This window comes from Coregonus lavaretus, assembly GCF_964263955.1.
Source record: "Coregonus lavaretus genome assembly, chromosome: 20".
Taxonomy (NCBI): domain Eukaryota; kingdom Metazoa; phylum Chordata; class Actinopteri; order Salmoniformes; family Salmonidae; genus Coregonus; species Coregonus lavaretus.
The window spans coordinates 32,871,641-32,898,616 of NC_140007.1; the positions used below are offsets into that span (position 1 = coordinate 32,871,641).

The 26,976-nt window shown below is 44.5% G+C and overlaps 1 protein-coding gene across 1 annotated transcript in view; it reads right to left on the reverse strand.

Moving 5' to 3' along the window:
- The window catches only part of LOC311147854 (rap guanine nucleotide exchange factor 3-like), a gene marked incomplete at its 5' end in the record, with an annotated part of 57,787 nt that overhangs the window by 24,299 nt on the left and 6,512 nt on the right, over nt 1-26,976 (reverse strand). The window contains one exon of the mRNA XM_084184668.1: nt 12,580-12,624. Coding sequence (XP_084040794.1) covers nt 12,580-12,624 — 45 coding nt within the window. The remainder of the gene's footprint in view (nt 1-12,579; nt 12,625-26,976) is intronic.

The following is a 26,976-nucleotide window of genomic DNA, read 5'->3' on the forward strand; positions in this document are numbered from 1 at the left end:
GGCTATGGTGACAACTTTTCCTTTCTGACAGCTTTCACTTTCCTTCCACTTTCTCACTATCATTTCGATTAAAGAGTAAAGACCCCTCTCATTTTCTCCCCCCCTCCTCTCTGTCCCTGTCTCTGTCTCTGTCTCTGTTCTGCTCTACCACCCAAACAGAACCCTCTGTCTCTGTTCTGCTCTACCACCCAAACAGAACCCTCTGTCTCTGTTCTGCTCTACCACCCAAACAGAACCCTCTGTCTCTGTTCTGCTCTACCACCCAAACAGAACCCTCTGTCTCTGTCCTGCTCTACCACCCAAACAGAACCCTCTGTCTCTGTTCTGCTCTACCACCCAAACAGAACCCTCTGTCTCTGTCTCTGTCTCTGTCCTGGTCTACCACCCAAACAGAACCCTCTGTCTCTGTTCTGCTCTACCACCCAAACAGAACCCTCTGTCTCTGTCCTGCTCTACCACCCAAACAGAACCCTCTGTCTCTGTCCTGGTCTACCACCCAAACAGAACCCTCTGTCTCTGTCTCTGTCTCTGTCTCTGTCTCTGTCTCTGTCCTGCTCTACCACCAAAACAGAATGTGGAAAAACATTGAGTGTAAAACTATCACTGATGCAGACCAAAGCTTAGGTAACTCACAACACACTGTGTCTGTTGCTATGCTGTCTCTGTCCTTGACAAAACCAATATTACAAACTACCACATAACAATATTTACTGGATGTATTAATGAACTAGAACTCCCTCTTTCACTTTCTTCTCCCTTTCTTCTTTTCACTCCCTCCCACTCTGTATTTTCTTGCTCCTAGACTAGTCTTGTGATTACATGAGTGACTCACACAGTTGCTTGTTTGTTCTTGGGCTGCTTTCAGGGCGCTGTTTGTCCAAGGTGGTGGTCTTGAGATTCAGATTGAACTCAACGAAGACCATTTCCTATGGCTTTTCTCTCCACTTGGCTTGGTGTTGTGGTGTTCCAGTCTCCCTGTGTGAGGCCCTCTCCCCTCTCTCTCCTCTCCCTAGCCTGCCCCGGCCAATGGCTATGGCTCCAAGCCACTCAGGATGAAATTATTGGCTCTTGACCCGTGACTGATCTGCCAACCCAGGCCTCTGCGATGACAACATAACCTGACAGAACCTGGGGTTCTCATACAGCCAGACTCAAGTATTAAAGACCTCAGCAACGTTTCAAATAAAGTGTTTTCAGAACCATGGACAAAGGAAAGGAAGTTCATAGAGACACACCTGCTGTGTGAGAAGTTAACTGAGGGGTCCCCAACCCTCCCTTCTCTTCCCCCTTCATCCACCGTTTTCTCACTGGCTGTTTTATTCAAACACCTAGTGTCCACAGACTGTACGCATCATTCTGAACCTCTCATCCTCTCCACTGACGTCTGCTGTGTCCCCGTTCCCAGGCATGCAGACTGGCTCTACTGGCCGTGCTAGCTGGAGGTCACCACTATTCCCATGTGCCCTGACTGTCCCCGTGGAACCACTAGCTACCACCATGTTCTTAGGCACGTTACCTCTGACCTCTGACACAATAATCTCCAAATGCATAAATCCCCTATCATCATTGCAGCCAGGCTGCCATTTCTACTGTGGCTGTGTTCAGTTTGCTATCTTAAATGCATTGTTATTAATTCATGACTTACCTAGTTAAATAAAAGTCATTTTTTTTATAACAATTAATAAAACAGACCAAAACATAACCTTTCCTACAGTACATCCTGGGTACAGCATGTCACCTCCTAACCTTGATCATAGACAATAAAAAGAAAGGCAGTGTGTCAGTGATACTGTATGTCTAGTTCTTCACTTGATTGTTTCCGACTGTATGTGTCAGGTTACAGAGTAAACACTTTTCCCACAGGTGTGCCAGTGAATGACGTACTGTACGTACTGTAGAAGTGGCCCTCTCTCTCACTGCTTTCTTTGACGTTTCAGCTCCGGAACAGGTTGACTATGTGCTTTAGATTAACATTAATAACACACTTTCTTATGGAGACCAAGTAAAGTCTACCTTTGATGGCTATGTCTGTGTTTGAATGGTGTAGCATCACAAAATGGCTTTACCCTGAACATCTGGGCCAGTTAAAACGGTTTATGGGTTGGATGTCTCTGGCTGGTTGTCTCTGACAATAGCTAATGTGGTCTGTGGTAACGCCCACAAAAAAAAACAATCACTGTTTGGTAACTTCCTTCTTCGGCTCAGTGAGAGTTGCTGTTTTAATCAGTGAGAGTTGCTGTTTAAAACTGTTGCCACAAAGTTGGAAGCACAGAAACGTCTAGAATGTGATTGTATACTGTAGCGTTAATATTTCCCTTCACTGTAGCAAAGAGCCCTATCCCGAATCATGAAAAACAGCCCCAGACCATTATTCCTCCTCCACCAAACTTTACAGTTGGCACTATGCATTCGGGCAGGAAGCGTTCTCCTGGCATCTGTCAAACACAGATTTGACCGTCGGACTGAAGCGTAATTCATCACTCCAGAGAACGCGTTTCCACTGCTCCGGAGTCCAATGGCAGCAAGCTTTACACCACTCCAGCCGACGCTTGGCATTGCGCATGGTGATCTTAGATCTTGTGCTGACATTGCTTCCAGAGGCAGTTTGGAACTCAGTAGTGAGTGTTGCAACCGAGGACAGATGTGTTTTATGCGCTACACGCTTAAGCACCCGGCAGTCCCTTTCTGTGAACTTCTGTCATTGCTTGTCCATATATGTATATAGTCTTAAATTCCATTCCTTACTAGATTTGTGTGTATAGGGTATATATTGTGAAATTGTTAGATATTACTTGTTAGATATTTCATTAAAAATATATATCTGTAGGCTGTGGCTACTGATACGAAGTTTTGTGTTGTGCTTATGTTTGCAATACTGACAACGTTTGTACAAACATGTCTATAATGTATTTTGTGGCATGTACTGTAGCCTACTCCCCTCCTGAAGAAAATAACATTAAATCGCGCTTATGCTTACTGAGGCATGGGATGCAATAGTTCGAACAGTGTTGTATACAACACAAAGTTTGTAGTCTACACCCGTGACCAGGCAAAGACAAGAAGGGGGAGTGGCAGCGGAGCACTCAGCACAGTACCTACGTAGGCAGCCGAGTGGGTGGGCACTCACTGATTTTGAAAACATTTGCAGTTTTATAATGCTATTCTACACATTCTGTCATGTGGCTCAGAGAAAATGTTGCAGTTTTAAAGATCATTTCCTGCAATTCTACACATTTTGCCATTGCTTATGATGTTTTGATATGCTATCTGGGGGGCCCCTAACCAAATAAATTATACTTTTGCTATGAATCACTGAGTGTGGTGTGTGGGTTTACTGAACTATTCCTCTTGTCTGTGTTAAACACTGTAAAGTTTCCACAACTGTATCAAAGTTTCCTCTGTGGGTGAGTCTACAGTCTCCCTCTGTGCTGTGACCTTCGTGGGCTGCGTTGTGTTATCTTGAGGTTCTCTCTGGAACATGACTGTATCTGGAGAGAGGGCTGTAGCACCACACAGGTGGGCAGAGAGAGGAGCTGAAGACAAGACCACGGCAGACTTTCTGAGGAGTTATAGTTTCCCACCAGCATACTTCCTGCCCCACTTAAGAAATACCTTTGCTACAGCACTGGATTTCTATACTGTATATATATATATTTTCAAACTGGAAGTGCCAATTTAGGTCAAAAGCTCTTATGACCAGTGCTTGCAAAAGATATGACGGCATTGATAAGAAGTTGTTTAACTGTGTGTCCTGTATGTGAATATACCTAGCACCAAACCCCAAACCACCACCAGACATCAATCCCCATCTCGATCATTAATAGATATTAGGTGCAGTGCTCTCCTGACTTGGAATGTGTTTCTGTAGACTCCACTGCTCAAGCAGTGATGGAAGATATTAGGAACACAAAAGTAACAGGCTCAGCAGTTACAGAGGATGACACAATGCCACATAACACTGCCCAGGAGAAAAAGGTAGTTGCGAATACAGCCTGAAGGCAGGGCCATGTCTGTTGTCATCACGTTGTGGTTGACATATAATTGAGATGACAAACATCGTTGTAGAATGTCATGTAGGGCCGTGCACAGACCTTTCAGGGGGCAGGTGCTCAAAATAAAAAAAGGCATATTTTTGACATCGGGAAAAGAGGATAGGCTATCAGCTGATCATTGATGTTGATTGATGTAAATCTGCTAGTTAACTAGCTTGATAATTTTTTTACTGATTGCGATTTATCTTCAATGATCTTAAACACACTAAATGTATTGGGTAAAGTGTTATGAAATGTAATGTCATGTAAGATTTTAAACTGTGCCTTCGGAAAGTATTCAGACCCCTTGACCTTTTCTACATTTTGTTACGTTACAGCCTTATTCTAAAATTGATCAAATTGATTTTTTCCCTCATCAATCTACACACAATACTCCATAATGACAAAGCAAAACCCGTTTAAAAAAAAAACATTTTATAGCTAATTTATAAAAAATACCAAACTGAAATATCACATTCACATAAGTATTCAGACCCTTTACTCAGTACTTTGTTGAAGCACCTTTAGCAGCAATTACAGTCTTCTTGGGTATGACGCTACAAGCTTGGCACACCTGTATTTGGGGAGTTTCTCCCATTCTTCTCTGCAGATCCTCTCAAGCTCTGTCAGGTTGGATGGGGGGCATTGCTGCACAGCTATTTTCAGGTCTCTCCAGAGATGTTCGATCAGGTTTAAGTCCGGGCTCTGGCTGGGTAACTCAAGGACATTCAGAGACTTGTCCCGAAGCCACTCCTGCATTGTCTTGGCTGTGTGCTTAGGGTGATTGTCTTGTTGGAAGGTGAACCTTCGCCCCAGTCTAAAGTCCTGAGCGCTCTGGAGCAGGTTTTCATCAAGGATCTCTCTGTACTTTGCTCCATTCATCTTTTCCTCGATCCTGACTACTCTCCCAGTCCCTGCCGCTGAAAAACATCCCAAGAGCATGATGCTGCCACCATCATGCTTCACCGTAGGGATGGTGCCAGGTTTCCTCCAGACGTGACGCTTGGCATTCAGGCCAAAGAGTTCAATCTTGGTTTCATCAGACCAAAGAATCTTGTTTCTCATTGTCTGAGAGTCTTTAGGTGCCTTTTGGCAAACTCCAAGCGGGCTGTCGTGTGCCTTTTATTGAAGAGTGGCTTCTGTCTGGCCACTCTACCATAAAGGCCTGATTGGTGGAGTGCTGCAGAGATGGTTGTCCTTCTGGAAGGTTCTCCCATCTCCACAGAGGAACTCTAGAGCTCTGTCAGAGTGACCATCGGGTTCTTGGTCACCTCCCTGACCAAGGCCCTTCTCCCCTGATTGCTCAGTTTGGCCGGGCGGCCAGCTCTAGGAAGAGTCTTGGTGGTTCCAAACTTCTTCCATTTAAGAATGATGGAGGCCACTGTGTTCTTGTTGACCTTTAATGCTGCAGAAATGTTTTTGTACCCTTCCCCAGGGGGGAAGTCTCATAGCAAAGGGTCTGAATACTTATGTAAATAAGGTATTTCTGTTTTTAATTTTTAATAAATTAGCAAACATTTCAAACAACCTGTTTTTGCTTTGCATTATGGGGTATTGTGTGTAGATTGATGAGGGAAAACATGTATTTAATCGATTTTAGAATAAGGCTGTAACCTAACAAAATGTGGAAAAAGTCAAGGGGTCTGAATACTTTCCGAAGTCACTGTAACTGCCCTAATGCTGCTGGACCCAAGGATGAGTAGCTGCTGCCTTGTCAGCAACTAATGGGGCTCCTTAATAAATACAAATACAAATAATAACTTCATAATATATCCTAGTATTCATAATCTTCTAACTCATGATATAAAAAAATCAGGATATATGTCTAGCTTGCTGGCTAGTGGCTTGTGCGGATACTTTAGTATACGGTGGTTAGCTAGAGTGGATATTACCTGTGTTCAGTGCTTAATTTGTAAATCGGGAGGTACCGGAACAAAAAGTGAGCGCGAGAGGAGGGTAACCAGGGGAGCTCTGAGGAACCAGAACGCATGAGATTTAAAAAAAACAACAACTTTATAATCGAGAGTTGCATGCATATCATCGCAGTTGCGTAGTGGCATAGAGCAGTAGAGTAGAAGTGCTTACAGAAGTTGCAAACATGGGGACCATTTGTAGTAGCCTAGGGTCCAGACTTTTCTTTGCCTTTTATAAATGCATTTCATGCAATTCTATGTCATTTTACATGCCTGGAGACTTTGGCAGAATCTATTTTAAAACCCCACAAACGATCGAAATGACAGGCTACTTTGACACTGACAAACTGAGAATCTGAGATCAATAAAACAACCTTGTTTTGAATCCATCAATAGCCTAGGCCTAGGTGTGTGGAGACACACACATTGTACAATATGAGGAGGAAATGATAGTCCTAAAAAAGCTTTCCAGTTTCACTGACTCACCCAATGATGCGCAGCTCACTCGCAGGCGATATCCGATGCACTCGTGCCAAAAGCCTACCTGTCCCCTGTTTTACTTTGTAAAACAATGTTCGCTCAATAGGCCTAACATAAAACTTCAATTAATAGCCAGGACGTTTATTTGCTTAAATCACTGGACACAACAGGTGCTTATTAGAGACAGGCTTCTATTTGAGCCAGGCATCTATTTCCTTAATGCACACAGCTTTTGCTCATTTGGATAATTAATTGTTTAATGTATGCCTATATGTAAAAAATATATATTCTTCTCCTCTTTGACTGTGTACTTTCGGCAGTTCTTACTTTCACCTGTGGAGGGCGATCAAACGATTTCTGGGGGTCTGTACTCCCGAAGTTGTTGACTGTTTTTGTGCTTGCCAGTTAACTAGCGGTTCTCAGCTGTTAGCAGCCAATGGCTAGCAGTTTCTTACTTGGATAAAAACGGATAATTGCCATAATTTCTTCAAGCCATTACTTAATTATTTAATGTAGCAAATCAAACATTAAACCTCCTAAACAATCCATGGTAATTCATGGTAACCTCGTAAACAATGCATATAGACCTGGCATTTATTTGAAGCAGGTGTTTATTTGCTGAAATGTGTGCCATTGCCCGGCTATTAAAAGTGACAGGCGGCTATTTGAGACTGTGTTTAATTGATGATTTACAGTATTTGGAAGTTTCTAAAATATTTTGGTAGCATACAGCAGACAGATAAGTCTTCTTTTTTCAGCAGGAGCCATTTGCTTTCCAACCTGTGTTTTCCTGCGATTGTATAAAAAAAATTGCAAAAGGCCTGTTTTGTCTGCATGCTGTTCACTCACAGATTTGATGTGCTTTCCTGACTGTAGGCTATACCTTGTTATTTGGCAACAGAAAATCCACAGCTAGGTTGTGGCTAAATTATAGGCCTACTCATGGTGTAGTAGGCTATTCTGAATGATTTAATTTCTTTCTGAACAGACAGCAGTAATTCTATAACTTTGGCAAATGTATAAAAAATGTATAGCAGCACCTCCAGCACCCTTCCCGCGACTATGATTCTACAAAGAAATAAATGATGAAGTGCTGCTGTGCGTAGGCTATCAGTCAACCAGACTGAATATTGTTGATGATGTAAATTATGAAGTGTTATCAACTGTTAATCAAATGTTTTGCTGCTGTGGCAGTACTGTTGACATTTAAAGTAGGTAGCTTGCTACACACACGCGACGGACCGGTGACCCCAATATCCGTACACTCTAAAAATGAGTGGTTCAACAAGGGTTCTCCTAAGATCCTTAAAGTTCTTTGAAGAACCTTAGGGTTCTTGGCACTGAAATGAGCCCCCAAACGGTTCTTCCAAGAACCCCATAGGAGGTGGGGTTCATCGAGGAACCTCCTTAGTTGGTGGGGGTTCTTGCAGGAACCTTACTGCCCAACTGAAACATTTTGATTTGAAAGGACAGCAGGTGCAGGCACTTAACTAAATGTTTTAAGATCTCCTCAATTGAAGGTAAGGTTTGTCCCTTGTATGATCTAAATTGATATTGTTTTATACCATCTATCTTTTCATATTTGTGCAAATCTTTCTAAAACAGAAAATGGACATATTTCAATGGATATCAATCAACAAATAGGTAAGAATATGTATGCTATAAGAATATGTTGAAGGCTAGCTGTATTGGGTGTAGATGAATGAACTGCTCACTTTTGTGTCTGTGTCTGCAGGTATACAGACGAGGAGGCATACAAAGGTATGTCAATTGGTATTGGTATGTTATGCAGATCACATGTACCATCCTCCTCCCTTACCTCTTCAATGAAATCCCATAGGCTTCTACATTATGGACAAGGTATGTGTATGAAAACCATTATCAAAACAGTTTTTTTCACATTCACATTTACCACAGAAACCAAGGTATGAATACTGTTGTGTGTATGTTTTGTTAAACATCTGTATAATTAAAAAATTTTGGATTCACAGACTTCACCCTCCCTACACCTCTGATGAATATAACAGGAAACCTGTTCGATCACTATACACTACAAAATCATTCTGGCTATGGATACGGAGAACATCAACACGTACAATTTGGGGGCAGTGGGTTTAGAACAACAATGACAGGAACTGTATACAAAAATATAAATATATATATTTACCACCACCCAAAAGGGCACTTGGCGAATGAGAGGGCAAAGGGACTGGAGCTCGGGCACAGGTAGACCCCTATCTAGTAGTGCCTGATGTCATGTGTGTTTTTGTATCATCATTTTGAGGCAAACTGTATGTTGGAGATCTTACTGTATGTTGGAGATCTTACTGTATCTTGGAGATCTTACTGTATGTTGGAAATCTTAATGTATATTGGAGATCTTACTGTACACTAAAAAGAAAAGGTTCCTGGAGTATCCTTTAGGGGTTCTTAAAATTGAAACTGTGGGGGAACCTCTATAAGTTCTTTGAGGAACTCTTTAAAATGGTTCTTCAAAGAACCCCTTTTAATGGATACTCGAAGAACCTTTTGAAGAACCTTTTTGGGCACATTTTTGAACTCCCCCTCCCCTTTTATTAATAATAATACGCATAACAATAACAACAATAACACAATATTTTAGTTGTCAGTGTTTATTATGATTTTAGTGGCAAAGCAGAGTCGAGTGGGTACAGTTGAAGTCGTAAATGTACATAGACTTAGGTTGGAGTCATTAAAACTTGTTTTTCAACCACTCCACAAATTTCTTGTTAACAAACTATAGTTTTGGCAAGTCGGTTAGGACATCTACTTTGTGCATGAGACAAGTAATCTTTCCAACAATTGTTTACAGACAGATTATTTCACTTATAATTCACTGTATCACAATTCCAGTGGGTCAGAAGTTTACATACACTAAGTTGACTGTACCTTTAAACAGCTTGGAATATTCCAGGAAATGTTGTCATCGCTTTAGAAGCTTCTGATAGGCTAATTGACATAATTTGAGTCAATTGGAGGTGTACCTGTGGATGTATTTCAAGGTCTACCTTCAAACTCAGTGCCTCTTTGATTGACATCATGGGAAAATCAAAAGAAATCAGCCAAGACCTCAGAAAACAAATTGTAGACCTCCACAAGTCTGGTTCATCATTGGGAGAAATTTCCAAATGCCAGAAGGTACCACGTTCATCTGTACAAACAATAGTACGCAAGTATATACCCCATGAGACCACGCAGCCGTCATACCGCTCAGGAAGGAGAAGCGTTCTGTCTCCTAGAGATGAACGTACTTTGGTGCGAAAAGTGCAAATCAATCCCAGAACAACAGCAAAGGACCTTGTGAAGATGCTGGAAGAAACAGGTACAAAAGTATCTATATCCACAGTAAAACGAGTCCTATATCGACATAACCTAAAAGGCCGCTCAGCAAGGAAGAAGCCACTGCTCCAAAACAGCCATAAAAAAGCCAGACTACGGTTTGCAACTGCACATGTGGACAAAGATCGTACTTTTTGGAGAAATGTCCTCTGGTCTGATGAAACAAAAATATAACTGTTTGGCCATAATAACCATCGTTATGTTTGGAGGAAAAGGGGGGTTACTTTCAAGCAGAAGAACACCATCCCAACCGTGAAGCACGGGGGTGGCAGCATCATGCTGTGGGGGTGCTTTGCTGCAGGAGAGACTGGTGCACTTCACAAAATAGATGGCATCATGAGGAAGGAAAATTATGTGGATATATTGAAGCAACATCTCAAGACATCAGTCAGGAAGTTAAAGCTTGGTCGCAAAAGGGTTTTCCAAATGGACAATGACCCCAAGCATACTTCCAAAGTTGTGGCAAAATGGCTTAAGGACAACAAAGTCAAGGTATTGGAGTGGCCATCACAAAGCCCTGACCTCAATCCTATAGAACATTTGTGGGCAGAACTGAAAAAGCATGTGCGAGCAAGGAGGCCTACAATCCTGACTCAGTTACACCAGCTCTGTCAGGAGGAATGGGCCAAAATTCACCCAACTTATTGTGGGAAGCTTGTGGAAGGCTACCCATAACGTTTGACCCAAGTTAAACAATTTAAAGGCAATGCTACCAAATACTAATTGAGTGTATGTAAACTTCTGACCCACAGGGAACGTGATGAATGAAATAAAAGCAGAAATTATTCTGACATTTCACATTCTTAAAATAAAGTGTTGATCCTAACTGACCTAAGACAGGGAATTTTTTATAGGATTAAATGTCAGGAATTGTGAAAAACTGAGTTTAAATGTATTTGGCTAAGGTGTATGTAAACTGTATATCCTCTGTCGTGTTGATGTTAATGTGTTGATGTTCTCCGTATCCATAGCCAGAATGATTTTGCAGTGCATGGTGATCGAACAGGTTTCCTGTTATATTAATCAGAGATGTAGGGAGGGTGAAGTGTGCAAATCCCAAAAATTGTAATCATACAGAGGATTTAAAAGAAACATGCACATGGCAGTATTCATACCTTGGTTTTTGTGGTAAATGTGAATGAAAAAAAAAACTGTTCACTTTTGATAATGGTTTTTATACAAATACCTTGTCCATAATGTAGAGGCCTCTGGGATTTTCATTGAAGAGGTAAGGGAGGCTGCTGTGACTGAGTCCTATAAGGTATAAGGTATTAGAGAAACCAAAATTAACTGTAGATAATACATGTGATCTGCACAACATACCAATACCAATTGTACATACCTTTGTGTGCCTCCTGGTCAGTATACCTGCAGACTCAGATACACACAAAAGTGATCAGTTCAGTCATCTGCACCCAATGTAGCTATAGCCTTTAACATATTCTTACCTCTTTGTTGATTGATATCCATTGAATTGTGTCCATTTTCTGTTTTAGAAATAATTTTAAAAGGGAGAAAGAAAACACTGCCTTTTGTACAAATATGAAAAGATAGATGGTATCATCATAAAACAATATCAATTTAGATCATACAAGGGAGAAACCTTACCTTAGATTGAGGTGATCTTTCCATTTTTCAGTTAAGTGCCTGCACCTGCTGTCATCTCAAATTCAAATCCAAATGTTTCAGTTGGGCAGTTAGGTTCCTGCGAGAACCCCCACCAACTAAGGAGGTTCATTGATGAACCCCACCTCCTTTGGGGTTCTTGGAAGAACCTTTTGGGTGCATTTTTCAGAGCCAAGAACCATAAGGTTCTTCAAGGAACATTTAGGATCTTAGAAGAACCCTTGTTGGAACCCTAACTTTTAGAGTGTATGTTGGAGATCTTACTGTATGTTGGAGATCTTACTGTATGTTGGAGATCTTACTGTATGTTGGAGATCTTACTGTATGTTGGAGATCTTACTGTATGTTGGAGATCTTACGACATGACACAGTAATGTGGGACATAATATGCAATATGACACAACATAGTAAATGTTTAACCCTAAAGACCTATAGCTTCAAGTGTTCAACTACAGTAAATTCAATATTTACTGTACTTCCATTCTCCATTTTCACTATGCTTCTAATCTATGGTGTTTCTATGGGGTAACAGATTATTTAAGGTGAGGTCAAAATGGCTGACATGAATAATATTCCTACTCAGTGACCTGGTTGTTTCTCTTCCCAGGAAGATTGTGATTCATCAGAAGATTCATCAGAAGCCAGAGCAGATTGAGTTAGGACTAAGGCTAGCTGTAGGGATGTGATGTACATACGCTCCAAAAAGGGTTCCAAAAGGGTTCTTCGGCTGTCCCCATAAGAGAACCCTTTTTGGTTCCAGGTAGAACCATTTTTGTTTCCAGGTAGAACTATTTTGGGTTCCATGTAGAACCCTCTGTGGAACCAAAAGGATTCTGCCTGGAACCAAAAAACGGTTATTCAAAGGGTTCTCCTATGGGACAGCCGAATAACCATTTTAGGTTCTAAATAGCACCTTTCTTTCTAAGAGTGTATTGTGGGTGGCAGGTAGCCTAGTGGTTAAGAGTGTTGGACCAGTAACTGAAAGGTTGCTGGTTTGAATCCCAGAGCCAATTAGGTGAAAAATCTGTCGATGTGTCCTTGAGCAAGGCACTTAACCCTAATTGCTCCTGTAAGCCAATCTGGATAAGAGCGTCTGCTAAAATGTAAATGCTCTCTCTCTCTCTCTCTCTGTGTTGCTCTCACTGTCCCTGGACTGGCATACTATGTACCTGTTTCATGGTGTCCTGTGTGTCAAGAGCCTCTGGCAGGGGGGTCTATGGGAAAGAAAGAAAGACACATGTACTATTCCATCATAGGTTCACATCCTGTTCAGAAGGCCTATAATATCAAGGCATTGCTGAAAAATAAGGCCTATGATATATTATGGCTTCCTCTCATAGGCATTCCAACAGAACTGGCTAAACTGGTTGTTCTCAGAAACCACTGGGTGGGACCAGAAAGGTAGATTGAATCTGGAATATTCTAATGTTTAATGAGATACATACTTTTGTGTACATTGTTTGTTTTCAGGGAGGTTTTTCTGTATGTCAACTGGTTAAGGCAATATATGGATCTGGTTTAAACCAAATTACATATGGGTAAATCCTCCTCTCAAATCAAATCAAAGTGTATTGGTCGCGAACACAGTTTAGTGGGTGTTATAGCAGGTGGAAAAGACAAGAAATCAAGAACGGTAGGATGAATCTGATTAACAACCCAAATAGCACTGTAGCAGTAATCAAATGCAATCTATGTGTATGTACACCGGGATAATTTACACAAGATCAGCTCAGATCACCTGATGTAATCAACACCATCCTGTAGCCTAATTCCCACTTCCTCTTTTGTTGTTTTATAACTCTTCTTTTATGATCCACTTACAGCCTCCCTACATGTGTTCCCAAGCCAGCTGCTAAATTACATGATATAGATGGACTCTGCTAGCTGAGGTGTCAGAGGAGTACACAGTCACTTAACAATGGCCTTTGTTCAGGCCACTCTCTCCTGTGTCTTTCCAGGTCTTGTTAACTGGTGAGTGCTTAGTGCCTTGCCTTGAGGGCCACTCAGAAGAAAAGACAGACGACAAAAGATACAGGTCCTATATTTTCACTGTGCCAGTTTAATAAATGAGAATAATAGAAATATGAAACATGACAAGGTATTGTCATCTCTTCTCTTTGTGTGGGAGCGTTATTGATGTCCTGGTGCTGTGCTTGGGTATCAAATGCAGCGAGAAGAAAATTGTTTGAACATATAGTTTTTTCCCTCAGCTCCATTATTGCGGTCAGAACACTATCTGGACTGGGAAAGATAGAGATGGACAAGAAGGTTATAGCGGGTAAACAGCTGTCTGCTTCAACAGACACATTTATGTGATCTATAAAGAATATGGATGATAAAGTATTCTTCTTCCATCCCCTTTACTTCAATCTTGTTCTATTTTCTTTTCTTATTATTTTACTGGATTGTTTTTCTTCTCTTAAGTCAGGTGTACAATGGCTCCTAGCGTGGAGACCTCTCCACCCTTCCTTTCTGTTGACAGAGTAAACTGTGCTGGTCTGTCTTACAGCCAACCCTGTCACATGCTCCCAACCAGAGGGACTAAACATTGCCCTCCTCCATTGTTAACCAACTCCTATAAAATAGACTTACTGTAAGTCTCTCTCATATGTTCTATCTTGTATGCACTGTCAGAGCAGCAAAACCATGCTTGTAGAGGCATCACTTCTTGGTTAATCTAGCATCACACAGACACACCTGTAAAATAATTTGATTATTTTCCTTCACTCGCATCTTAGACAAAACTCAAGTCCTGGGTAGGCAGCAGTATGGGGCATGCAGTGGAAAATACCAGATGCTATGTCCCTCTTATCGAGAAGTGCCCTTCTTGCTATGTACCTCTTATTATGGGGACCTGCTGTCCTGCTCTATCTCCAGGAGTCACCACCACCATGCCAGCTGTAGTATGCAATAAGCAGGGCCATTGGGGTACAGACAGGTCCTTATTAACATCTGCTAATTATAGAAAAACAACACTCTCTGTCTTCAAATGCTACTACTGGTGGTATCTTACCACACGTATTACACGTGTCTCAATTAACTAGTGTTAGCTGGCGCCCAGTGTGAAACCAGTTTAATTGGGTCTAATGTTAGTGAATTTGGCCCGCCGGTGATTTTATTTGCCCCCCCAAAGTTTTCTGAGCAAAATGTATTTATTTATTGTAAACACACCAGCAAATCAGCTCCAAGTGATTTTAATTTTGGAAATCTGTTCTAAAGCATTCCCACACATAATATGTGCTCATTTACAAATGTAAGCAAGGTTTGAAATGATTATGTTTTAGTCAAATATCTGTTTGTAAATATTTGAAATTATGTTCCGGCCCCCTGACCACCTCAAGAAAAATGTGTCCCGCGGCTGAATCTAGTTGATAATCCCTGATCTAAGGCAGGGTTTCCCAAACTCGGTCCTGGAGCCCCCCCTGGGTGCACGTTTCGTTTTTTGCCCTAGCACTACACAGCTGATTCAAATAATCAAAGCTTGATGATGAGTTGGTTATTTGAATCAGCTGTGTACTCTGGTCCTAATAAAGCCAACTGAACTCAATCTCCATTCTAAGCCTATCATTTTATATTTCCATATCTTACTGTATTATCTATGTAATAAGTGTATTTTACTAAGATATCAAATGAAAAACAGGGAATTGTATGTTTAGCTTTTAGTAGACCTCCTCAATAGCAACTTCCCACAGCAATTGCAATGAATAATCTCAGGCGTTTGAAAGCATTGCTCTATTTATCTATTAGAGGGTTGTAGTTGTAGTTGAACCTCCAGCCAGGCACTAGTGCACTGTGGCTTTAAGAACATTAAGCACATGGACTAGATTAAGACAAGATCATTGCCATAGGGTGTCCTATGTAATTAATCAACTATAGGCTACTTAAAGACAAACAACATCAAAATAATCGAACAAATAAACACAAAAACTCACTTTACAAGATGATATCTATAGCCGTTCATAAACTATTATTCACTCATTCTTACTTGTGAAGTAATAATAAGTAATATCTCCATAGAAGTCCCAATAGCACCTGGAAAAGTGTTGTGTCTAGTCTACTCCATCGATGTTGCCAAACATACAGTGTATGTATTTGTGACTTTTTAACAAAACGCACCTTGTTCATTTTAAATCGAATAACTTATTTTTCATGAATTATGACTTTTCGAAGTACATTAAGGTCATCACTGATTCAGCTAACCATACAGTCTTTAGATTAATAACTCTAGATTAGTATCATCTTCCTGACCTATTCAATAACAAAGTCAAAGTCAAATTTAGATCCTCCTTGAGGAGCCCTATTCTGAATCTTCCTGTGTCTGAGGGAAAATACACATTCTTGTATCCCCTGTAAACTGAGTTGGGGGACTGAGGTGAACAATAAACAATGCACTATTAATAACCAGAGTTTAATCAAACTTTGGCTGGGTCTTTGCTACCTTCCTCTCCATACTCAAGACAATAGAGAAGTCCTCTGCTCAGTCTAACCATTCTCCACATGCTTACATACAACGCAAGACACTGCTTTTGTTTTGGGGACACATACACAGTGGATGTGGTGAGCCTTCTTCCTCCTTCTTCTTCCACCAACATAGTGTCTGACTCTTACTCCAGAGCCCCTCACTCTACGCTCCTGCAGTGCACACCACCCACCCACACGTCTCACACAGACACCAATAGCACAATCACACACAATCAGCTACAATCATATAAGCTCTTATGCTGAAGAAGTGCTGCAGTGTTTTGAAGTGTGATCCCTCTTCCCTCCTCTTGTAATGTTTATAGTAACTGGGATGGTCAGTGAAGTGTGCATTGTGTGAGAAAGGCAGTGAGACAGTGCATGACTATGCTATGCGTGCAGCCACAGTCAGACTTTCTGTAGAGATTGCTCTACTTCCCACCACCTTCTTTTCATCAAGTAGGCTACTGTGGCGCAGCATTACTACCTATACCGTGAGTTTCACTCTCAAAACATATCCACATAATAGGCTATATTATTTATTGAAGGCCTATAGTTTACTGTGAAAACATTGTTGCCATGGGTTGGAATATTATGAACATATTTTCAGTCATAGTCATACTTTCATAAGACAGAAGTTGTTTTTATGGAGAATGATATTATGACTCATGAGCACTCACCATCATCATTATCATTCATCATCATCATTCATTATCATTATCATCTTTCATCATCATTATCATCACCATCATGCATTATCGTCATCATCATCAGACCGTCTCAAAGCTAAATAATACCACGTGGCAAAGACAAAAAAATATTGATGTTGTTAATGCAGATGATGATGATGATGATGATGAGTAGTGATGATGATTATCATTATTAGGCTACAATATTATCAGCCTACTAGCCTAACGTTACTGTCTTTTTACTACTGTAGGAATGTCATTCTACATATAGAATATAATTTCTAGGCAAGAATAATAACATACCCAACTGATGCCTCGAATGCTCGATGTTTCCACAGAATAACGGTCCGGGAAAACTCGATAATTGTAACTCCGGAACAGATGCATATTTGTTCCCCAATCAAACAGAACAACTTTCCCGGTTAGTGGATCTGCGGTAATAACGCATGTAGAAAACGGCACCTCCAAACATTTCTACCCGTTACAGACTCCGGACCATTACAACAACATTGCATACTGACAGTGCACATTGCATGACCAATTCAATCCACACATGTTGCCCTTGTGTCACGAAAGTCACAAGTCTACATTCTCTGTATCCGACCTGACTGCTGGTTAGGCTACTAACTCAGCCATGTCCCTGCCACCTCGCACGACGTTGCTGCCTCTGCTCTGTGGAGAGACGACAACCCACTTTCAATCAGCCTCTGCTCTTTCAGCACAGGCGCATGATTGTCACTCTCCCCGCTGCTCGATAAGTGATTATCATTAAAGTCTCTTCAGAATGATGTGATTCTCTATTCACTGCAGCAAATTGACTTTTTTTAGTTTTTGTTCACAACATTGCAGTTGCATTGGCATTTTGGGAGTCATTCCAAATCAAATCAAATCAAATTGTATTTGTCACATGCACCGAATACAACAGGTGTACAACCTTACAGTGAAATGCTTACTTACAAGCCCTTAACCAACAATGCAGTTTTAGGAAAGAATACCAAAAAAATCACACAAAAAAATTCAATATAAAATAATACAAAATAAAAGTAACAAATAATTAAAGAGCAGCAGTAAAAATAACAATAGCGAGTCTATATACAGGGGGTACCGGTACCGAGTCAATGTGCGGGGGCACCGGTTAGTCGAGGTAATTGAGGTAATATGTACATGTAGGTAGAGTAATTAAAGTGACTATGCATAGATAATAAACAGGCCTTCCTCTGACACCACTTGGTATAGAGGTCCTGGATGGCAGGAAACTTGGCCCCAGTGATGTACTGGGCCGTACACACGGTCGGAGGCCGAGCAGTTGCCATACCAGGCAGTGATGCAACCAGTCAGGATGATCTCGATGGTGCAGCTGTAGAACCTTTTGAGGATCAGAGGACCCATGCCAAATCTTTTCAGTCTCCTGTGTGGTTTTGTCATGCCCTCTTCACGACTGTCTTGGTGTGCTTGGACCATGTTAGTTTGTTGGTGATGTGGACACCAAGGAACTTGAAGCTCTCAACCTGCTCCACTACAGCCCTGTCGATGAGAATGGGGGCGTGCTCGGTCCTCTTCTTTTTCCTGTAGTCCACAATCATCTCCTTTGTCTTGATCACGTTGAGGGAGAGGTTGTTGTCCTGGTACCACACGACCAGGTCTCTGACCTCCTCCCTATAGGCTGTCTCGTCGTTGTCGGTGATCAGGCCTACCACTGTTGTGTCATCGGCAAACTTAATGATGGTGTTGGAGTTGTGCCTGGCCATGCAGTCATGTGTGAACAGGGAGTACAGGAGGGGACTGAGCACGCACCCCTGAGGGGCCCCCATGTTGAGGATCAGCGTGGCTACAGATGTGAGTGCTACGGGTCGGTAGTCATTTAGGCAGGTTACCTTAGTGTTCTTGGGCACAGGGACTATGGTGGTCTGCTTGAAACATGTTGGTATTACAGACTCAGACAGGGAGAGGTTGAAAATGTCAGTGAAGACACTTGCCAGTTGGTCAGCGCATGCTCGGAGTACACGTCCTGGTGAATGTTGACCTGTTTAAAGGTCTTACTCACATTCGCTACGGAGAGCGTGATCACACAGCCGTCCGGAACAGCTAATGCTCTCATGCATGTTTCAGTTTTACTTGCCTCGAAGCGAGCATAGAAGTAATTTAGCTCGTCTGGTAGGCTCGTGTCACTGGGCAGCTCGCGGCTGGGCTTCCCTTTGTAGTCTGTAATAGTTTGCAAGCCCTGCCACATCCGACGAGTGTCGGAGCTGGTGTAGTACGATTAGATCTTAGTCCTGTATTGACGCTTTGCCTGTTTGATGGTTCGTCGGAGGGCATAGCGGGATTTCTTATAAGCTTCCGGGTTAGAGTCCCGCTCCTTGAAAGTCGCAGTTCTACCCTTTAGCTCAGTGCGGATGTTGCCTGTAATCCATGGCTTCTGGTTGGGGTATGTACGTACAGTCACTGTGGGGACGACGTCATCGATGCACTTATTGATGAAGCCAGTGACTGATGTGTTGTACTCCTCAATGCCATCGGAAGAATCCCGGAACTAATTCCAGTCTGTGCTAGCAAAACAGTCCTGTAGTTTAGCATCTGCTTCATCTGACCACTTTTTTTTATTGACAGAGTCACTGGTGCTTCCTGCTTTAGTTTTTGCTTGTAAACAGGAATCAGGAGGATATAATTATGGTCAGATTTGTCAAATGGAGGGCGAGGGAGAGCTTTGTACGCGTCTCTGTGTGTGGAGTAAAGGTGGTCTAGAGTTTTTTTCCCTCTGGTTGCACATTTAACATGCCTGTAGAAATGAGGTAAAACTGATTTAAGTTTCCCTGCATTAAAGTCCCCGGCCACTAGGAGCGCCGCCTCTGGATGAGCGTTTTCCTGTTTGCTTATGGCCGTATACAGTAAATTGAGTGCGGTCTTAGTGCCAGCATCGGTTTGTGGTGGTAAATAGACAGCTACGAAGAATATAGATGAAAACTCTCTTGATAGATAGTGTGGTCTACAGCTTATCATGAGATACTCTACCTCAGGCGAGCAAAACCTTAGAGACTTCCTTAGATATCGTGCACCAGCTGTTGTTTACAAATATACATAGACCGCCACCCCTTATCTTACCAGAGGCTGCTGTTCTATCCTGCCGATACAGTGTATAACCCGCCAGCTGAATGTTATTCATGTCTTCGTTCAGCCATGACTCGGTGAAACATAAGATATTTGTTACGGTCCGGCACTGTTGGTCCTGTCCCCGCTTGTTTTCCTTTTCCTTTTTTCCCTGTGTGTGTTGTCTGTGTCTCCCCCTGCTGTGCAGCCCAGTCAGAGGATCTAGGTCAGGGGGCGTGGCCATTCTCTCTCATGCTCAGTTACATCCAGCTGCAGCTCATTGTCACCAATCAACCAGCAGTTATCTACCCGGGCTGGACACCTCTCCAGCGCCAGTTCGTTCCTACACCACCTGTGATCCCGTCTGTTCCTGCTGCCTGCCTGCCTGCCATTCCCACGCCGCAACCTGCTCATCTGTTGTCTGATATCCTCGTCATCCAGCTCTCAGTACTACTGGCTCTCCACCCCACTCAGCTCCTACCCCGGTCTGAAGCTACTCCACCCTGAACTGTTTCTCTCTGCCAAAACACGCTGAATAAACAACATCCTAATTCACCCTCTTTGTCCGTGTGTCCGTCTCTGCACCTGAGTCCCCCACCCAGCCTAACAGAACGAACTGGCCAAACATGGACTCAGCAGAGATGCCACATGAAACAACGGGTGATGGCGTACAACGCGCCCTCCATTCACAGGGAATGTTATTGGGACAACACGACCAACTCATCCGGTCTCTATTGGATAACAACCAGCGGTTGTTGGATCAAGTATCTCATCTCACCTCTCAGGTAGCTAACCTGGTAACACTCACTACTCTTCCTCCCTCTGCTTCTCCTCCGCCTGTTCCTCCTACAGTGGCTCCAGGCTCGGCTTCCGCTCCTGCCCTTCGGGAACCACCTACAACCTCACCCGAACCTTTCACCGGGGACCTGAACAAATGCCGTGGTTTCCTGCTTCAGTGCCGCTTGGTGTTCCAACAGAAGCCCCTGTCTTTCTCCACGGAATCCTCAAAGGTACATTACGCTCTGGGGTTACTGAGGGGCAAAGCTTTGATTTGGGCAGAAGCGGCTTGTTCTACTCAGCAGATTGCCAGCCTGTCGTTTGACGATTTTTCCTCTCAATTGAAAGTTGTGTTTGATCACCCGGACCATGCCGGGACCGCCACAAAGAGACTGTTGAAGCTACGACAGGGCACGGGTAGCGTGGCTGAATACGCCATTGATTTTTGGACCTTGGCAGCCGATTCCAAGTGGAATGACGAAGCTCTTCAGGGAGCGTTTGTTAACGGTTTAAGTGACACGATTAAGGATGAACTAGCTGTTCGTGATGAGCCTGCTAACCTTCATGTTCTCGTTTCCCTTGCTACACGAATAGACAACAGGCTACGGGAGAGGAGACAGGAGAGGGGCGGTCGGGTCCACACCGCAGGCGGGGCCCCCTCGCTTTCTGCAACCCGAGCAACACCACCACTCGGACACCGCCCACACACCTCAGCGGATCCCTCCACGGAACTAGACGAGCCCATGCAGCTGGGCCGTGCTCGTCTGTCCCCTGCCGAAAAGGAACGGCGCATGCGGGCTGGTGAGTGCATGTACTGTGGGGACCGCACTCATTTCCTGGTTAACTGTCCGGTTCGCCCAAAAGACAAAGCTCGCAGGTAAAAGTGGGCGTACTTGCGAGTGCTACACCTGACTCAATGCCCACAGCACCCCGTCTAATTATCCCAGCTACAGTCCAGTTCAGGAATCTGTCTCTCCCATTAGCTGCTCTCATTGACTCTGGTGCTGAGGATAGTTTCCTTGACGTTAACCTGGTCACTCAGGCTGAGATCCCTGTTAAGCCCCTGCCTAAGCCTATAACAGTAACCGCTATAGACGGCCATCAGTTTGCCAACATCACCCACCAAACTGTCCCCGTTTCTCTCATGCTGTCCGGCAATCACAAAGAAACCATCCAGTTTAAAGTAGTCTCCTCCTCGGCCTCCCCTCTTATCCTCGGTTTCCCTTGGCTTAGCCTTCACAACCCCCATATTGACTGGCAAAACCACAAAATACACAGTTGGAGCACTCACTGCCATTCTGCTTGCCTTGGGTCGGCTATTCCGCCCTCGGTAGGTTCCCCTGCTTCCCCTGTCAAACCCCCAGACCTCTCTTCAGTCCCTGAAGAGTACCTGGACCTGGCCGAGGTATTCAGTAAGTCCAAAGCACTTTCACTACCACCTCATAGGCCATACGATTGCGCTATTGAGTTACTGCCTGGAGCCCCTTTGCCGTCCAGTCGGCTTTTCAATCTGTCCCGTCCTGAGAGAGAAGCTATGGAAACCTACATAGGCGACTCCCTAGCCTCTGGCATCATTCGTCCCTCATCTTCCGCTGTTGGTGCTGGGTTCTTTTTTGTAGAGAAGAAGGACAAAACATTACACCCCTGCATTGACTACAGAGGACTAAATAACATCACAGTCAGAAATACGTACCCCCTGCCTCTCATCAACTCAGCATTTGAACCCCTTCATGGTGCCACCGTGTTTACCAAACTCGACCTGCGTAACGCTTACCACCTCGTTAGGATCAGGCAGGGAGACGAATGGAAAACTGGGTTCAATACCCCTCTCGGACACTTTGAATACCTAGTCATGCCATTCGGTCTCACTAACGCCCCAGCAGTGTTTCAGGCCATGGTTAACGATGTGTTGAGGGATTTTCTACACCGTTTTGTGTTTGTCTATTTGGATGACATTCTAATATTCTCTAAGTCACAGGATGAACACGTCTCCCACGTCCGTCTGGTTCTCCAACGCCTCATGGAAAATAAACTGTATGTGAAAGCAGAAAAATGTGAGTTCCACCGGCAGTCCGTCCCCTTTTTGGGCTTTATTATCGAGCGGGGACAAGTGTCACCAGACCCTGACAAGATCAGAGCGGTTGCGGAGTGGCCCACACCCACGTCTCGGAAGCAGCTACAACGCTTCCTGGGCTTCGCCAACTTCTGCCGCCGCTTCATCAGGGGTTTCAGCCGAGTGGTTGCCCCCCTGACCAAGCTCACCTCCCCAAAGGTGCCATTCCTGTGGACGCCTGAGGCCGAGTCAGCCGTGAGTACATTGAAGGAACTGTTCTCCACCTCACCTGTTCTTATTCATCCAGACACTAGTTTGCAGTTTATTGTGGAAGTGGACGCCTCTGATTCGGGGGTGGGGGCTGTCCTGTCACAACGTTCCCCCACGGACCAGAAGCTCCATCCTGTGGCCTTTTTCTCCAGGAGATTGACCCCTGCTGAGAAGAACTACGACGTGGGTAACCGGGAGTTGCTTGCTGTCAAGTTGGCGTTGGAGGAGTGGAGGCACTGGCTAGACGGAGCAGAGCAACCCTTCATAGTCTGGACAGACCACAAGAACCTGGCTTACATCCAGTCATCCAAGAGGCTAAACTCCCGTCAGGCCAGATGGGCTCTGTTCTTCAGCAGGTTCAAGTTTATTTTAACATATCGTCCTGGCACACGTAATGTCAAGCCTGATGCTCTCTCTCGCCAGTTTACAGACAATGAAGACTCCAGCAATCCTGAACCTGTTCTGCCCGCTTCCTGTTTGGTGGCGGCTGTTCACTGGGAAATCGAGTCCCTCGTCCGATCGGCACAAGAGTCGGAACCTGGACCGGCCGATGGCCCCCCCGACCTTCTCTATGTTCCCGCAGCCGTGCGGCCGCAAGTGCTCAACTGGATCCACACCTCGCGCTTCTCCTGCCACCCTGGTATGAACCGTACACTGTCGCTACTGAAGAGGCACTTTTGGTGGCCATCCGTCGAGACTGACGTCCGGGAGTACGTGGCGGCCTGTTCCATCTGTGCCCAAAATAAGGCTTCCCACCGGGCTCCTTCGGGCCTGCTGCGGCCTCTCCCAGTCCCGAGTCGTCCTTGGTCTCACGTGGCCTTGGACTTCGTCACTGGACTTCCTATGTCTGAGGGTAATGACACCATACTCACCATCGTGGACAGATTCTCTAAATCTGCCCATTTTGTTGCATTACCAAAATTACCGTCTGCCAGTGAGACAGCCGACCTCTTTGTCCTACATGTATTCCGTCCCCATGGAATACCTGTGGACATAGTGTCCGATAGAGGCCCACAGTTCATTTCTCGGGTATGGAAGGAGTTTTGTTCTGCTCTGGGTGCCTCTGTCAGTCTCTCATCAGGTTTCCATCCCCAGTCCAATGGCCAGACTGAGAGGACCAATCAGGACCTGGAGGCTGCTCTACGCTGTGTGACATCCCAGAACCCGTCCACCTGGGCCAAACACCTCCCGTGGGTCGAATATGCCCACAATTCCCTCACCTCATCTGCCACCGGCCTTTCACCATTTGAGGCGGCTTTGGGGTACCAACCGCCATTGTTCCCGTCTCAGGAAAAGGAGTTAGCCGTCCCGTCAGTTCAGGATAACCTTCGTCGCTGCCGCAAGGTGTGGGTGGACACCCGTGAGGCCCTTCTACGGACAGCAGAGCGTAACAAGAGAGTGGCGGACAGGCACAGGGTAGTCGCTCCCCAGTTCCAGCCTGGTCAGCGAGTCTGGCTCTCCTCCAGCAACATCCCCCTGCGCACTGACTCCCGTAAGCTGTCGCCCCGGTATTTGGGTCCTTTCGAGATCGACTCCATCATCAACCCTTCGGCTGTTCGGTTGAAGCTTCCCCAGGCCATGAGAGTCCATCCTACATTTCACGTGTCCCAGCTGAAGCTGGTCTCCTCCAGCCCTTTGTGTCCGCCTGTGGATCCCCCTCCGCCACCGCGTATTATTGACGACCATCCAGCCTACACGGTGCGGAGACTGCTGGACGTCCGGAGGCGTGGTAGAGGGCTTCAGTACCTGGTGGACTGGGAGGGATACGGTCCCGAGGAGAGGTCCTGGATTCCCCGACGGTTTATACTGGATCCGCAGCTGGTGGCTGACTTCCATAGGGACCACCCTGACAAGCCGGGTGGGTCGCCGGGTGGCGCCCGTTGAGGGGGGGGTACTGTTACGGTCCGGCACTGTTGGTCCTGTCCCCGCTTGTTTTCCTTTTCCTTTTTTCCCTGTGTGTGTTGTCTGTGTCTCCCCCTGCTGTGCAGCCCAGTCAGAGGATCTAGGTCAGGGGGCGTGGCCATTCTCTCTCATGCTCAGTTACATCCAGCTGCAGCTCATTGTCACCAATCAACCAGCAGTTATCTACCCGGGCTGGACACCTCTCCAGCGCCAGTTCGTTCCTACACCACCTGTGATCCCGTCTGTTCCTGCTGCCTGCCTGCCTGCCATTCCCACGCCGCAACCTGCTCATCTGTTGTCTGATATCCTCGTCATCCAGCTCTCAGTACTACTGGCTCTCCACCCCACTCAGCTCCTACCCCGGTCTGAAGCTACTCCACCCTGAACTGTTTCTCTCTGCCAAAACACGCTGAATAAACAACATCCTAATTCACCCTCTTTGTCCGTGTGTCCGTCTCTGCACCTGAGTCCCCCACCCAGCCTAACAATATTACAGTTTTTAATGTCCTGTTGGTAGGATATACAGTGGGGAAAAAAGTATTTAGTCAGCCACCAATTGTGCAAGTTCTCCCACTTAAAAAGATGAGAGAGGCCTGTAATTTTCATCATAGGTACACGTCAACAGACAAATTGAGAAAAAAAATTCCAGAAAATCACATTGTAGGATTTTTAATGAATTTATTTGCAAATTATGGTGGAAAATAAGTATTTGGTCACCTACAAACAAGCAAGATTTCTGGCTCTCACAGACCTGTAACTTCTTCTTTAAGAGGCTCCTCTGTCCTCCACTCATTACCTGTATTAATGGCACCTGTTTGAACTTGTTATCAGTATAAAAAACACCTGTCCACAACCTCAAACAGTCACACTCCAAACTCCACTATGGCCAAGACCAAAGAGCTGTCAAAGGACACCAGAAACAAAATTGTAGACCTGCACCAGGCTGGGAAGACTGAATCTGCAATAGGTAAGCAGCTTGGTTTGAAGAAATCAACTGTGGGAGCAATTATTAGGAAATGGAAGACATAAAAGACCACTGATAATCTCCCTCGATCTGGGGCTCCACGCAAGATCTCACCCCGTGGGGTCAACATGATCACAAGAACGGTGAGCAAAAATCCCAGAACCACACGGGGGGACCTAGTGAATGACCTGCAGAGAGCTGGGACCAAAGTAACAAAGCCTACCATCAGTAACACACTACGCCGCCAGGGACTCAAATCCTGCAGTGCCAGACGTGTCCCCCTGCTTAAGCCAGTACAAGTCCAGGCCCGTCTGAAGTTTGCTAGAGTGCATTTGGATGATCCAGAAGAGGATTGGAAGAATGTCATATGGTCAGATGAAACCAAAATATAACTTTTTGGTAAAAACTCAACTCGTCGTGTTTGGAGGACAAAGAATGCTGAGTTGCATCCAAAGAACACCATACCTACTGTGAAGCATGGGGGTGGAAACATCATGCTTTGGGGCTGTTTTTCTGCAAAGGGACCAGGACGACTGATCCGTGTGAAGGAAAGAATGAATGGGGCCATGTATCGTGAGATTTTGAGTGAAAACCTCCTTCCATCAGCAAGGGCATTGAAGATGAAACATGGCTGGGTCTTTCAGCATGACAATGATCCCAAACACACCGCCCGGGCAACGAAGGAGTGGCTTCGTAAGAAGCATTTCAAGGTCCTGGAGTGGCCTAGCCAGTCTCCAGATCTCAACCCCATAGAAAATCTTTGGAGGGAGTTGAAAGTCTGTGTTGCCCAGCGACAGCCCCAAAACATCACTGCTCTAGAGGAGATCTGCAGGGAGGAATGGGCCAAAATACCAGCAACAGTGTGTGAAAACCTTGTGAAGACTTACAGAAAACGTTTGACCTGTGTCATTGCCAACAAAGGGTATATAACAAAGTATTGAGAAACTTTTGTTATTGACCAAATACTTATTTTCCACCATAATTTGCAAATAAATTCATTACAAATCCTACAATGTGATTTTCTGGAATTTTTTTTCTCATTTTGTCTGTCATAGTTGACGTGTACCTATGATGAAAATTACAGGCCTCTCTCATCTTTTTAAGTTGGAGAACTTGCACAATTGGTGGCTGACTAAATACTTTTTTTCCCCACTGTACGTGCTTGTAGTTCGTCCATTTTATTATCAAGCGATTGTAAGTTAGCCAATAGTATCAATGGCAAAGGCAGATTAGCCACTCGTTGCCGGCTCTTTACCAGGCACCCTGATCTCCTGCCGCAATATCTCCTTTTCTTTATACTGCAAATGACGGGGATGAGGGCCCTGTCGGGTGTCTGGAGCAAATCCCTCTCGTCCGACTCATTAAATAA